General features: G+C 36.1%; 1 protein-coding gene across 1 annotated transcript; it reads right to left on the reverse strand.

Moving 5' to 3' along the window:
• Window positions 1-14,121: 14,121 nt before the first annotated feature.
• LOC121210092 (protein PHOSPHATE STARVATION RESPONSE 3-like) lies at window positions 14,122-15,455 on the reverse strand. The gene is made up of 6 exons (XM_041082191.1): window positions 15,447-15,455; window positions 15,239-15,360; window positions 14,958-15,160; window positions 14,832-14,886; window positions 14,512-14,581; window positions 14,122-14,379 (listed from the first exon to the last, which is right to left on the reverse strand). The coding sequence occupies exons 1-6, from the start codon at window positions 15,453-15,455 to the stop codon at window positions 14,122-14,124; spliced, it is 717 nt and encodes a 238-aa protein (XP_040938125.1).
• Between the last annotated feature and the right edge of the window lie 1,392 nt (window positions 15,456-16,847).

Genomic DNA, 16,847 nt, shown 5'->3' on the forward strand with positions numbered 1-16,847 from the left:
GATTATCTCCTTTAAACAGGAAATTTTCAAAAGTCAGATTTTTCCAAAAATACCCTTTTTGGCATAAAGTTTTGAAAACCCTTTTTGGACCCGATCCATAGCCGAGTTGTTAAAACTGGGCTCTAATACCACTAAATGTAGCACCCCAAACCGAGCCCAGACGTTAAGGCCGAATCCGACGTGCCACTTTTAAGTCAAAAACCCGTGTTCCTTTTTTAGTGTTTTAAAAAGCTGACTTTTGTCAAACTAACCAAGTGAATGGAAGTTGGGCACCAGGTAGGTATCCATAACAGAGGAGGTGAGCCATGAAGGCTGCTTAAGTACCAAGCTCTCCGGTTGGATCCAATCCTAGACATGCCCACATCCATTGCCACACTTGGTTATAACAAGTTGAAATTTCTTTGAGTGATTATCTTTGGTAAATCGAATATTCGTGACGTCGTGTTATTTTTTTAAAAAAAAAGTATCGTTTTGAAATCACGCCCTAAGTCTAGCCCATTTGAATTGGTATCCATCAATTTAAAGTTGTTTTTAATAATATAATCCCAGAAAAATCAAAGAAGAAAATAAAGTTAAAATGGCCTTATTACAACCCAAAAATTAAATAGTAATTAAAAATAACTTAAGAAAACCAGTCTCTTTTTCAAACCCAAAAGTATTCACCATGGCCACTCTGAATCCCCTTCGGCTCCAAGTCACCCACATCAAGGCTCACCTGTAAGGTTAAAGAAGGGGTGAGTTTGGGGAAACTCAGTGTGTAAGGAAAACCCATTCAAAGCCCAAGTCAGCTCAAGCACATTGGGCCTAAGCCCATTCAGGTAACAGTGGTACTGGGCCAGAGCCCTTTTCAGATTACAATAAATTGGGCCTTAGCCCCTTATTCAGATAACAGTATGGCCCACAGGCCCATTTCAAAATACATGCAACATCAGTAAACATATGCAAGCCCATTTGGGGAGACTACTCAACCCACCAACCACTACACTCCACCCGTACCAGCCCAACACTCCATGTAGGAAATAGCTCAACCCACCCAGCCCAACACTCCACAGTTACAGCCTTACTGCTCAGTTAACAGTAAATTGAGGCAAAGCCTCCAGTACATGGACAAGCCACTTTCAGTACTTCTTCCGTCAATATCCCAGTCCCATGCATCAGATAATAACAACATGGCATGAAGTAAATAACAACAGTCAAACATGCATTTAGGTCAATTTAACCTTAGGGGTATTTCGGTAATTTATCTCCTAGGGGTAAAACTGTAAATTTTCCACTTTTAAAGGTATTTCAGTAATTTATCTATTTTAGGGTTTTTCATGCATATTCCTACCTTTCACGTACTAACAGAATAACTACCGAGGGTTCTTACCGAATTGGGCCCGTTGGCCCATCATTCCAATTTTGGCCCATTAAGCCCAAAAATATCGAGGGCACAGAAATCATGCACTTTGCAGTCCAAACATTGCAGCTTACCAAAAACATTAATCGATTTACCTCACGAGCATTCGTACACTCGCAAATCTACAAAATACCAGTTTTTGCATTTCGGCTTTTCGACTTTTGCCGATTTAGACTAAGAAAGAGGGTGTTAGTTACACACCTGTTTGCGACGATACGCTGACGAGATCCACACACGAACCGCCTACAATTGGATTACTAACACGTTAATCTAACTATTCAAATACAAACTACGTATTAACCCCTTACAATATTCGGCCAACCACACCTACAGATCATAGTAAGCTTATAAGAAATCAATAAGCAACTCATTAACAATTTTTTGTCAATGTTTACCACATAATCATAATTTCACTGCAAGCTGTCTTCCTGAGCAACAGTCACTAAATCATTTATAACTGGAGCTACGAAACTCCAAATCAAGTACTGTTAATTTTCCCTGAAAATAGACTCATATATCTTCTATCAATAAAATTTTCAGAATTTTTGGTATGGCCAACCAATACCAGATTTTTCGTAAAGTTTCCCATGTTTCACTGTTTGACTAATCTGACCACTCTTCATTACAAATCAAATTTCTCATTGTACATAATTCAAAATATGTTCTCGTTTATTTCATTTGAAACTAGACTCATTAAGATTTAATTACATAATTTATTCAGCTTCTAATTCATCTCCCACAATTTATGGTGATTTTCCAAAGTCACATTATTGCTGCTGTCCTAAGCAGATTTATTACCAAATCACTCTTTCACACCTAACTTGCATGCTTGTTATTTAAACATGTATATCACCAATAAATCATCACATATCTATGATTTTACTTAAGTATAATCTCCATTTCATCATTTTAAAGCACAACATGTTAGCCGATTTTTCCCCTTAGCATCTAAAGCACATGCATGCTCATTTGTTTTGCTCAACTTCACCTATCTTCCATTTTTCATCAAAAGAGCATGAAACAACAACCAAAAACCAAAATATGCTTCATGAGTTAGGATAGAATCAAGAAGAACTCATGAACATCAAGATAGAAGTAAAGTACCAAGAACTTACCTTCAATTTTTCCCCCTCCTAGTGACCGAATATTCAAGGGTTTCCTGCCCTATTTGCTCTCTCTCAAATTCGGCTATGAAGAACAAAGAATGAACAAAAACCTTCCTTTACTTCCTTTTGTTATTCTTATCACTCAACATTTTATGACACATAAATGATATACTAATATTTGTGCCATACTCATGTCATAATTCCAATAAAAATATGCCCATAATGCTTACCATGTCCACCATCCATTAACTATTAAAATACTAATGCCCATCATCCATTAACTATTAAAATGTTAAAATGTATACATTATCAACTATCCATCACCTTGGCCGGCCACTACATTAAAAGTGGGGAATTTGACATGCAAATCCTCCTATTTTGCACTACTATTTATTAGGCCACTACAAATTAGCCTATAGCATTTTCAAACATTTTCACATAGGTCCTATTTCATAATTTCACTCCCTTTTTTCTTATGGAACAAAAATTAACTAAAATTACCGTGTTCTATCTTAAGCTTGGGCCTTCTAGAGGCCCACTAACATAATTAAACCTATGCCAACATTCACAGAATTCACGAAAATTAGGGCGTTACAGAAAGAAATAATAATATGTAAATGATAATAACACTAACAATACTAATACTACTACTACTAATAATAATAATAATAAATTTAGCAAATGATAATAATAATATTGAATAAATAATAATGGTAAAATAGCAAAAAGGACTAAATTGAATTTAAAATAGGAGTTGGGGGCGAATTTGAAATAAAATGAAAAGGGAAGGTCCATATTGCAATGCGCGAAAGAAGTGGGGGACCAAAAGTGCAATATTCCTTCCCTTCTGAAACAGGCAGCATAAGGGAGGACCAAAATGAAAACCCAAAAAAATTACAGGGCACATTTAAAAAACCAAAGAACTTAATTTTAAAACAATGAAAAGACAGAAGGGCTAAAAGTGCAATTAGCCCTTTCGTTGAAAACACACGGATCCTAGGCCTGGAGCGGGTCGGGTCGCAGGTTAAGGCTCAAAACGACGCCGTTTTGGGGTTTAAGGATATTTAAGCAAATTTTCTAAAAAAAAATTCATTTCAGCATTTGTTTAAAAAAAACCTTTCTCCTTCTAATTTTCTCTCTGCAGACGCCTTAGGCCAGTCGGAGCTCCGGCGAAACCGCCGTCGTGACCACCGCTGTCGCCGACCACCGCGCGAATTCCAAAAGGTACTCTTTTTTCCCCATTCTTTTTGTATTTTTTATATGTTTTTATTATTCGTATATATAAATGGTAAAAGAAAATAAATGGGTCTTTATATGTAAATATAGTTACGAAAAGTAAATAAATAAAAATGAAAATAGATCGAAAATACACCTTATTCTGAATCTAACTCCTCTGTTTTAGTATTTCTTGCTATGATCGAATGCTTCTATTGGTGTTTGAATCTCTTTTTTTTTTTGTTCTATTTTCTGTCCAAAAAAGTTACAGTCAGTTTTCTTGGCTTTTATAGCCATTTACAAAAATATTAAATATCTCTGCTTGTCATTTCCATTTTAATTCTTGCAGGCGCAAGTGGAGGGTAGTGCTGACACGGGCGGTGGAGCAGGTGGGCAGGTGGGCAAGTGTGGTAGTGGCAGGCAGTAGGGGCGGCACACCTAAGGGGCTAGGGTTTCTTAGAAATGTTTAGGATAGTGGGCTAGGGTTTGTAATTGGGCTGATTAGTTTTTGGGGTAGTTGGCTTTTGGGTATTTTAGTTTGGTGGGCTGGGCAAAAGTGGGCTGGTACTGCTGCCCCACTTTGCTCGTTGTCGTGTAACGAGAACAGAGAAAAAACTTTCAAGAAAGACCAATTTTGCCCGGTCGCGTCGAGTCCTGTCTTCTTTGGTACTCTTCTTCTTGTAGCCTTGTCTCAGTCCACTGCATCTTCGGAGAGATAAGGTTTGTTTTGATCTGCTCTGTTTCAACTTCAGAGAGATAAGATCTGTTTATTCATAGCTTCAATTCGTTCCACTGCAACTTCAGGGAAATAAGATTTGCTATCTTCAGTCTACTCCACTGCAACTTCAGGGAGATAAGGCCCGTGACTTCAACCTGCTCCACTGCAACTTTAGGGAGATAAGGTTTGTTTTGATCTGCTCTACTGCAACTTCAGAGAGATAAGATCTGTGATTTATAGCTTCAATCTATTCCACTGCAACCTCAAGGAAATAAGATTTGCTATCTTCAGTCTGCTCCACTGCAACTTCAGGGAGATAAGGTTTGTTTTGATCTGCTCTACTGCAACTTCAGTGAGATAAGATCTATGATTTATAACTTCAATCTGTTCCACTGTAACTTTAGGGAAATAAGATTTGCTATCTTCAGTCTGCTCCACTGCAACTTCAGTGAGATAAGACTTGTGACTTCAATCTATACCGCTGAAACTTCAAAGAAATCTGCTATGGCTTCGAGCTGCTCCAATGCCATTTCAGGGAGAAGAGATTTGTAATTTCCAGCCTGTTACCCTACTGCTTAGGGGGTTAAGGCCCATCATCTTCAATCTATTCCCCTATCGCTTAGGGTCATAAGATCTTTAAATTTCCAGTCTGTTACCCTACTGTTTAGGGGGTTAAGGCCCATCATCTTTGATCTGTTCCCCTACTGCTTAGGGTGATAAGATCTGTAATTTTATGCCTATTACCCTACTCTTAGAGGGTTAAGGCTCACCGTCTTCGATCTGCTCCACTACTGCTTAGGGAGACAAGATCTGTAATTTGGCTTGTTACCCTACTTCTTAGGGAGACAAGATCTGTAATTCGGCCTGTTACCCTACTGCTTAGGGGGTTAAGGCTCACTGTCTTTGATCTGCTCCACTACTGCTTAGAGAGACAAGATCTGTGATTCAGCCTGTTACCCTACTACTTAGGGGGTTAAGGCTCACTGTCTTTGATCTACTCCACTACTGATTAGGGAGACAAGATCTATAATTTGGCCTGTTACCCTATTGCTTAGGGGGTTAAGGCTCACCGTCTTTGATCTGCTCCACTACTGCTTAGGAAGACAATATCTGTAATTCGGCCTGTTACCCTACTGCTTAGGGGGTTAAGGCTAGTAAATTCACCGATCTAGAGACATGACCTATAGGATCGGTTTCATGTATCTATGCTTATGCCAAATAATTAGGATACGATGATCGAAATGAATCAAATGCTCCTAACTAGATGTGATGCTTATGTCAAATAATTAGGATGCTATGATCAAAATGAATCCAATGCTCCTAACTAAATATGTCATGAATGATATATAAATGCAAAAAATATGAATGATCCTTTTTAGAAGGCTTAAGGTATCATTGCTCGTTGTTCATCAGGGCCTTATCACTAACGTATTACGCTACCGTCTTGTTCAACTGGTATTCTTGACGAAAAACCCTAAGTAACAACCACATTCTGTTCAGCAAGCTTGCCCCGCTGTAATTGTAGAGTCCTTTCTAATGTACCTTCTGGGACATAAAGTTTGTACTTCCTATTGAAAACTTCAGGGGAATAACATTTGGTTTCATCCATCCATCCTGCTGCAATTCAGAGGTATAGGATTTGTATCATCTTCAATCAATTAATTTGTTACACTATTCCCTCGGTGTAATGACTAGATGTATATGTTTGATATCTGCATGAATGCAGAGTATTATTTTTTTTCTCAAGAATGATCCCCTTTAATGCTTGTGTGAACATTGCTCATCATTCGTCGAGGTTGTATCACCAATGCAATATTTTGTATCCGATACTTTTGACAAAAATCTAAAGAGATAGTCACAATTTGGACTCCTCTTTCCAACCCTTAAGCTTGGTGAGTTCTAAATAATAATCCTATTTCAGGTTCCTGTACCATTTAAAAACTTCTTTTGTAATACGCAGAACTTCTTTTATAAAAGTATTATTGGTCCATTAATCGTAATTTCAATGCAAAATGCTTGAAAAAGATTATAACAATAAACAAGAAGGAAATTGATTGGAAACATATCTCGAAATGAATAAATTAATCAAAGATTGCAAATGCAATAAGAAGGAAATTAACTCAACATGAATAAGTTAATCAAATATAGCATTTCAAAATGGGTGGAATGAAAAACTAGGTGCTCTAGATATCGCAACTTTAGCTTCTCTATACCAACTTCTTAAGGACACTTCTGAGCTCAGTATGTGTTTAGGGAATCCAGAGTACTTTGTCGATGCCCCACGATGTAACATACCTCTTTATTGTTAATTCAAGAATAGCAAGACTGCTGTATGCCCCACTTTGATCAAAATTTGAGTCGCCCTTTTTGGGTTTTCAACTCGAATCCCTTTTAGTCTCAAGGCGCCATTTGCGGGGTTTCGCCTTGGCCTCTCCTTTTTTTTTTTACTTTTTTTAGGATTTTTTTATTATTTTTTTATTATTGTTTTTTTTTCAAGGCCCCCTTTGCGAGTTTTCACCTTGGCTTCTCCCTTTTTAGGTAGAATACTCCTTGACTGGATTTGAATTCACTGATTTGGGAAAATCTTTGCCATCCATTTCGGTCAATATCAATGTCCCTCCAGAACAGGCCTTCTTTACTACATAAGGTCCTTCTCCGTTCGGCATCCACTTTTCTCTGAAGTCCTTTTGTATAGGAAGGATCTTCTTCAATATCAAGTTCCCCTCGTGAAATTCTCTAGGATAAACCTCTTTATCGTAAGCTCGCATTAGTCATTTTCGGTGCATTGGACCTCGACAGATAACTTTCGACCCTCTCTCTACAAATTCAATTTATCCTTTCAGGATTGGATCCATTCTGCCTTATCCAACTTCAGCTCTAACAAGACTCGAAGAAAAGGAATCTCATCTTCAAAACCGATTCTATCCCATAAACCAATGAGCAATGTATTGCCCCAGCTAAGGTCTTGGTCGACGTTTGATAAGGATAAAGGGTAAAAAGGTCACTTCCTTATGCCAATCTTTACAAGTCTCGATTGTCTTCCACAATTTTTTTTGCTGCCTTTGCTACACTGTGATATGGCGTCTGATCTACGAACTTTTGACATTGTGCAGTTAGATATAATCTTTTTGCCATTTTTTTTGTTGTTTTGTTTTTTTCCTCTCTTTTTTTGAATTTGATGACCGTGGACTTAGTAATATTGGCCATATGAACTGACTTGCACCCTTTTCACGAAGTAATCAACGACCCGAAAGATGAATCAGTATCGGTTAGAAGCTTTTGACAAGATCAGCCCTATAATATCCATGCTCCACATATAGAAAATCTGTGAAGAAATGGATGAGGCACATAAGTTTTATCTTCCTCCATTTGGCATTTATGGCATAACTGATACAATTCCCTTCTACGGTGGGCCAGTAGAACTCGAATCTCATGATGATCCTGGCCATCATAAAACCATTAGCATATGCTGCTCAAACACCTTGCAGCATCCTCACGCCTTAATAGCCCAGGCATATCTTGATGCGATCATGTGAAAACATCTTTGAATTGGGAATAACTCAATGATGTCTCACTTCGTCTTTGTGGTGAGCTAGGCTTTGATCTTCACCTCTTTTCTTCTCTTAGGTTCGCGATGTCCATTGCCCCTTTGTAAGGTAGGATCTATTTCTCATCTTGTTCTACCATCATTGACAAATCAGGAGATAGGCTACAATCTCTATCATATTCAATGTCCTGAGATCCCTCTAGACACATATCTTACTCAAAAAGAGACTCGGAGTCAGTGACAGCGTCGCTCCCGTCATTGATATCTGGAGACCTGTTGTAGGTACAAAGGCATATTCTAAAGAATAAATGATTCTAAAGATGATTATTTGTATGGTATGATCATGAATGAAGAATAAATAAATTTTTGAAAGAAATTCCAAAGAACAAAGGGATCTAAGAACAAATATTTGTACAGTATGAAATGAAAAAATAAAATAAAAGAATACTTACTCAAGAAGATGCATTTTATTGAAATAAAGATTTTGGACACAAGCCTATTTCACAAAAGGATTCTTATTGCTTCTAGGCTTAAAGCAACAAGCGTTTTTTGAATATTACTCTAGATTGGCTCTAAAAATACATGGATCTCTTCCACAGCCCCATTGTTCAAAACATTCTCAAGTATGCAAGGGTTTGAGAAACTTTTATTCCCCGGTTCCCTCTTCGGATATGTCATTCAGATTCCCCGATATTTCTTCCAGGCTTTTGACTTGTTCAAGGCATCGCAACTCTTTTGCCCCCATTTTAAAATGTCGCATTTACTGCATTGTTAGAGCGATTAGGTTCTGAGAAATCGTCAAACTTCACAATTCCCATTTCAATGAACCTTTCGACCAACTTTTTAAATGTAGTACAGTTTTCAATTGAGTGTCCCGTTATTCCCGCGTGGTACTCACATTGAGCATTCTCATTATACCATTTTGAGAATGGAGGTTGTACGGGTTTCAAGTAGAACGGAGACACCACAAGCACATCAAAAAGATTATGATACAACTTCTTATATGACTCGGGATGGGTGTAAACTGGAGTCTTTTTGTGTTTGGCCTCGAGTTGGATTCTTGTCTGGAAGGGCCTTGATAGCTAGTGGTTATAGCCCTCGGCTGACCTACGTTGACTAATTTGGAAGACGTGCTCACGATGTTCACTTCATTTTCCTTGTTTCTCGGGGTTGACTTTTTAGCGCTTTCTCCCGCATCTATCTTCCCACTTCTTACCGCATTTTCAATCATCTCACCAGACATCACTTTATCTGAAAGCTCAAAGTAGTGCTTCCCAACATATGGTTAATGAACGGGGTTTTCAGAGTATTGATGAAAAGCATCGTGGTCTCCTTTTCCAGAAGAGGCGGCTAGACTTGTGTTGCCACCTCTCTCCATCTTTGGGCATACTGTCTGAAGCTCTCATTGGGTTTCTTTTCCATGTTTTGTAGTGTAATTCTATCGGGTGCTATGTCTGTCACGTGGCCATATTGTTTCATGAAAGCTTGAGCCAAGTCTTTCCATGAACCAATTTGGGCACGGCTCAATTGGTTGTACCATTTGGCAACTGACCCGATCAGACTGTCTTAGAAGTAGAGAATCAATAGTTGGTCATTATTGACATAGCCTGCCATTCTCTGCAGAACATGGTGATGTAAGCTTCGGGACAGCTAGTCTTGTTATACTTCTCAAATTCTGGAGTTTTAAACTTGAGGGGAAGCACCAAGTCTGAAACCAAGCTTAATTCCTTAGCATCGATTCCACCACGATAGTCAGCGTTTTTCATTTCTTTAATTTTTTTCTTCTAACCATCTACACCATTCTTTAAGTTCTTTCGAGAGCTCTACCCTTGTCTTTTTTGTTTCTATTACATCATCAAGATCGGGGACAATAGGATTAGTTGGGTTATCCCCCGGATTAGAGCCTGAGCTGGCTTGATAGTTCATCGGTAACGAAACACCAGCCTGAAAATGTTGAGGCCTAATTGTGACAGATATCCTTCGTGGGTACACATCGGGTTGTGTCTGAAAATTCGTTGGGGTAAAACCCGGAGGGTAGAGAGGATTTTCATTATCATCTCCCGCATTGGTGATGGTACTTTTTCTTTTTTCTAATCTCCCAGCCAGTAGTCGTGTTAATTGATCCATCATACTTCTCTGGGACTCTAGCATCTGGTCCCTCATATCTTGCTGGATTTTGGCCAGCTGTTTTTGCATATGTGTTTGTAGTTGATCCTGCATCTCTTTTTGCATTTGTTCCAACCTCTCCAACCTTTGTTCCATTGCTTTGGTTTTTCTCTTGTACCGTAAAGATGCCTAGTCATTTGACTTTTGTCAGTTCCCAAGTTAACTGAAATAATTTTACCTAATCAGGGTCTTTTTTGTGAAAATGTGATGAAATGCAATTTAAATGTATGGAATGAATGCAAAAAGAAAGAGAGGCGTTGATTCTGAATTCAATTCCATTAGAATAACTATTCTAGAAAACAAATTTCTTTATATAAAATAAATTACATATGCGGCGTCGCCTTTATATTCCAAGCAAATGCACCGATCTTTTCTTCATATCCAGATGTTATGGTCAGATCTTGTGAATTTTCCAAAAAATGTCTCTATTATCTCCTTTCTGCTTGACCCAGACCGCGGCCCATTACTTACTTATCCTCGCTATGCTCGTCAGCTTCTTTAAGACATGACAGCTTTCGAATAATTTTTGTTGGCTTGAATCCTCAGGCAATAAAGCAAAGTCGCGTATTTCTTCATGGACTATCGGCCCTCTCTTGTTGTTTACTTGGATCCTATTCGAACAACCGTATTATAATCCATTTTATCAAGACATCCGTTTTCCATGACAAGCTATTCTATTTAGCAATCAAATATGAATCAACACCTCCTTTCTATGATGAAAATGCAATGCAATCAAAACAAGAGAAAACATGTTAACACAGGAGAAATAAACAAAATAGAGTACCTATCTGAGTGACCACTAGGGGTTCGGAGTGGCTCTACCTAGGGTGGGCTCTTAAGGCTTGCTATATGGGGCTCGGTTCTAAAGTAAAGGTACCTGAACCAGTAGATTCCTCGATCCTCACCCATTATAGGCTCATATAGACCTAGTTCAGTTCAGGGGATACATTTCCCTATGGCTGCACGTAGATGAAAATCTCACGAAGACATAGGTACGGATGTATCCCGAAAGCGATCCGCTATCCTGCACGGAGGTGAAAACCTCACGAAGCAATAGTTTCTCACTCCCACTTAAAGGGTGTGACCACAACGATCATGCAATGTAATGTGCGAGGATATATGCATAAAAACTCGAAGCAATTAAAGAAAATAGGAATAAAATGATGAAAACCGGAAGAAAAATAGGTGAGATGCAATGAAGGGATCATATATCAAAACCAAAATTTTAATTTTCGACAAAAAGACAAAAGTTAATCAACTTGTGGCTTGATTCTCTTATTTGGGTCCCTAGTGGAGTCGCCAAGCTGTCGAAACCATTTTTTTGTTTGAAAAAATAGGGATCAACTTTGGAAACGAAAATGAAAGAACGGGAGTTGCCACCAATCTTTTTTGATGAGGTGTGATCGGGTCATATCAAATTAGTCATTTTAATAAAAGTTAAGATTCACTAAAATGATAATTTTTGGTCTTCAAAAATCAGAGAGTGAGTTTGGGAGTCGATTACGCACGAGGAAGGATTAGCACCCTCGATACGCCCAAAATTTGGTACCTAGTTGATTAATTAGTGTCTTAGTGTCGAAAGTTAAAAATTTGAAAGACTTCAAAATACGATCCCTCTTTTTGTAGAAAACTCGAACGTTAAAGACCTTCTCATCTATAAGTAATGAAACATCACATCCAGTAAGTTTGGACGTAAAGTCTCGAACTTTTGAGAATGAATCTGTCTTTTACTTAAAATTCATGTATTTTTATCCTTTTTTTAAGGGTATTCGATTATTTTAGAGTAAACGAGAAAAATCGAAACCCAGCAAGTTAGGGCATGATATCTCGAACTTTCAAATACCGAATATTTCCTTTGTTTGCAAATATCTCATCTCAAGGTAGCAAGATGTCATATCCAGTAAGTTAGGACATAGCACCTCGTATCTCTGAGAATAAGTATTTTATTCAAAACTCATGTTACGATTTAAAAAAGAATATGTCGTTTTTTAGGTTAAACGAGAACAATCAAAACCCAGTAAATTAGGGCACGATTTCCCGAATTTCTAAACACGTAATATTGCTTTACTTTAGAAAGCACAATTGTTGTGTCGAGTAGAAGACTAATGAATTATGATTTTATGGTAGAATGAGAGAACAAATTGTAATGCTAATATGTGCAACAAAGAACGTAATAAAAGTAATAACGTAAATAACAATGACAAGTGCAAAATAATCAATAAGATAAATAATAGGTTAAATAAAAACAATAAGTGAATATACAAAATTATTTGATAAGATAAAAAGGGCTCGAATAACAAATAATAAAAGGCTAAGCAAATAAATGTGAGAATAATGAAAAAAAATTAAATAAAACAAAACAAAATGATAATAAGAACAATAATAATAAAACAAAGAATAATTATAATGATATCGAAATAATAAAGAAAATACCTTAATAACAATAATATGATAATAATAATAGTAATAGAGAACAACAATACATTAATAATAATATAGGTTAATAACAATAATAATAATATGTAAAAAAAGGAATAATAATATAGTAACAATGATAATAATATGTTACTAAGAATAATAGTAGTGGTAGTAATAACAAGGTAATAGTAATAAAAATAGAAATAGAAATAATAGTTATAATGATAATAATAATAATAGTGTAGCAAAAAAAATGAAAAATATAAAAATGATAACATTAATAGTACCATAACGACAATTGTAGTAAAATAAAGAATAAAAATAAAAATAGTAACAGTGGTAATAATAATAAGACCACAATAAAGGAGAAAGAAATAATAATATGTAAATGATAATAACACTAACAATACTAATAATAATAATAATAATAATAATAATAATAATAATAATAATAATAATAATAATAAATTTAGCAAATGATAATAATAATATTGAATAAATAATAATGGTAAAATAGCAAAAATGACTAAATTGAATTTAAAATAGGAGTTTGGGGCGAATTCGAAATAAAATGAAAAGGGAAGGTCCATATTGCAATGCGCGAAAGAGGTGGGGGACCAAAAGTGCAATATTCCCTCCCTTCTGAAACAGGCAGCATAAGGGAGGACCAAAATGAAAACCCAAAAAAAATTACAGGGCACATTTAAAAAACCAAAAGAACTTGATTTTAAAACAATGAAAAGGCAGAAGGGCTAAAAGTGCAATTAGCCCTTCCGTTGAAAACACACGGATCCTAGGCCTGGAGCGGGTCGGGTCACAGGTTAAGGCTCAAAACCACGCCGTTTTGGAGTTTAAGGACCCAGGCCAAAACGACGTCGTTTTGGCCCTCTATTTAAGCAAATTTTCTAAAAAAAAAAATTCATTTCAGCATTTGTTTAAAAAAAAAACCTTTCTTCTTCTAATTTTCTCTCTGCAGACGCCTTAGGCCGGTCAGAGCTCCGGCGAAACCGCCGTCATGACCACCACTGTCGCCGACCACTGCGCGAATTCCAAAAGGTACTCTTTTTTCCCCCTTCTTTTTGTTTTTTTATATGTTTTTAATATTCGTATATATAAATAGTAAAAGAAAATAAATGGGTCTTTATATGCAAATATAGTTACGAAAAGTAAATAAATAAAAATGAAAATAGATCGAAAATACACCTTATTCCGAATCTAACTCCTCTGTTTTAGTATTTCTTGCTATGATCGAATGCTTCTATTGGTGTTTGAATCTCTTTTTTTTTGTTCTATTTTTTGTCCAAAAAAGTTACATTCAGTTTTCTTGGCTTTTATAGCCATTTACAAAAATATTAAATATCTCTGCTTGTCATTTCCATTTTAATTCTTGCAGGCGCAAGTGGAGAGTGGTGCTGACACGGGCGGTGGAGCAGGTGGAGCAGGTGGGCAGGTGGACAGGTGTGCTGGTGGCAGGCAGAAGGGGCGGCACACCTAAGGGGCTAGGGTTTGTAATTGGGCTGATTAGTTTTTGGGTAGTTGGATTTTGGGTATTTTAGTTTGGTGGGCCGGGCAAAAGTAGGTTGGGCAAAAGTGGGCTGGTACACTCCACATTGGAAGCTTTATACTTTGATGGTAGAGATGTTGATGACTCGGTTTTGGACTCACAAGGCTCGCTTTCTGATGCAATCTTTGATGGCAGTTCGGAGTTTGGGTTCGGAATTAAGGCATTGTCAACTTTCTGCTGTTCCTCCAACATCTTCTGCAAATACCTTGCATGTTCTTCTATGCGTAACTGAAGCGACCTTTGTAGCTGTGCATTATTCAAATACATTCAGAAATAGAACATCAACTGAATTCAAACCAATCAAATAACAAAGCTACTTAAATCGGACTCAATTGCGTCGTATTAATTGGTAGATTCAGCTACAGACATGATAAATACCTCCAGCTGTTCATGTAATTGTTTCTGTACTTCCATCTGCATGCGGAAAACTTCCGTAATATGCATTCCCCTGCTCACAAATGGTGAAAAACCACTAGTTTACGTGTAGATTCTATTTCTTTTTTAGATTCAAATAATATTGAAATTAATATCTACTGTAAATTTGGAACCGATGTTGACTTCAACCATTGGATATTTATTATTCAAATTTACTTTGTTTTTCCAGATAATGAATTTGGATATCTATATATTCTATTCAACGGAAAATGTTATCTAAGTCGAACCCATATTTATCATAATAAATGTCCAAGGCTTATTACCTGGAACCGCTTTCAAATGAGGAACGAGGCTTGAGCATAGCCTTATTATCAGCAGCTGCATATTCAAAGATTCCAATATTTAGTGACTCCCCAATGATTTAAAAGTAGTTTTGGAGAGAAACCAACCTGCTTTTACAGCAGCATTAATTAGGTTAGGATCAGAAAAATTACTATTTAGTTTCCTGATTTGATCAATAAGTGGAGAAGAAAATGGAGCTGATCGAGAGGCGTTTCGTAATGATAAGACCTTCCCTTTGGATATTGTATAGACAGTGCAGAAATCGGGTGCACCTTTGGTTACACAGCTGGGAATATCGGCTCTGAATTTCCTGTGAATCGAAAATCCACTTGCTTAAAACCGTCCATTGCCATAGGTACACACGAAGTCTATGCAAGTGTGGGAATACCTCATAAATCCACTTGTAGAAGCGGCACCAAGAACTAATTTTTCGATAGCAGCATGGGATACATATTCTGTCAATGCTTTTACAACATCTGTATCTTCAAGTATGATATCAAGGCACTGTATCTGCAGTTGTCAACCCAAAACAATCCAATTCCGACACACCATTTCATATAATAAAAAACAACTTAAACTTACATCCTTTCGAGTACAAAAGACATGGAAACTCAGGAGCAATTCCTTGGTTTGCCTATCCACACTACATGAAAATAGGGCTATAGCGGCGTTTTTTGTGGCGTTTCATCAAAAAATGCCGCAAAAATTGTAAAACACAGAGCAATAGCGGCGTTTTACCAAAAACGCCGTTAAAAACAGAGCAATAGCGGCGTTTTAGTAAAAAATGCCGCTAAAAATAGAACATTAGCGGCGCTTCCGGTAAAACGCCGCTAAAGACCAGAGCATTAGCGGCGCTTTCGGTAAAACGCCGCTAAAAATCATATAACCCCTAAACCCAAAAATCATAAACACTAATTTATAACCCCTAAAACAATAATTATTAAAATTTATGGTTATACAATATATTAAATATTTTCTTATATAATCGTAAAAGAGATAGTATTGAATTTAAAATATTAAATTAATTATCATTATAATTTAAGGTTTATGAGTTAACTATGGTTTAAGATATATGGTTTAGGGTTTAAGGTTTAAGAGTTAACTAGTATTTGAAGGTTTATGATAAATTATGGGTTTAGGGATTATGATTTAAGGGTTAGGGGTTAGGGTTGGAGTTTAAGGTGTAAGGGTTTGGGGTTAAGGGTTTAGTGTTTATAGGATAGGGGTTAAGAGGTTTAGAGTTTAGATAAGCAATAAAATTCCATTTTAATTATCTTTGTCCCTTGTAATATATATATAGGGTTTAAGGTGATGTTGGTCTAAGATCTAGGGTTTATGATTTGGGGTTTAAGGTTTGGGGTGTGGGGTTTATGATTTAATTTTTAGGGTTTGGGGATAAATATGGTGAACTACATAACTTGTGTATCTTGGATTTTTTTATAATATAAATCTAAATAAGATAAATATAAATTTTTATTTTAAAAAATAAAATATATCAAGATAGGTTAAATCCCAAAAGCATACATGAATAACAGTTTAGTGTGCAATTGTATACATGAACTTTAATTTGATCCAGTTATTGTAAATTATTAACATAATTATTGATATAACATCATTTTATATTTAGGGTTAAGGATTTAGGCTTTATAATTTAGAGCGCCTTAAAGTTTAGTGTTTATGGGATAGGGGTTAAAGATTTAGGGTTATGATTAAGAAGTATGAATTAATTTATATATTAAACGATTTCTTATATAATTGTAAAAGAGATAATATTAATTTGAATATTATATTAAAATTATAATTACAGTTTAAATTATTTAAGAGATAATAGATAAACTTTATATAAATAAAATGGTTTAAGATTTAATCTAAAAATATTTTGATATATTAAAAATAATTCAATTCAAATTAATTCCTCTACACTTAATTTATTTAAGTGAAATTTAAACTTAAAATTGTCATAGAATATAACAAATAAAAATGAAATATAAAAACTA

Source organism: Gossypium hirsutum, chromosome A11, assembly GCF_007990345.1.
Source record: "Gossypium hirsutum isolate 1008001.06 chromosome A11, Gossypium_hirsutum_v2.1, whole genome shotgun sequence".
NCBI classification, from domain to species: Eukaryota; Viridiplantae; Streptophyta; class Magnoliopsida; order Malvales; family Malvaceae; genus Gossypium; species Gossypium hirsutum.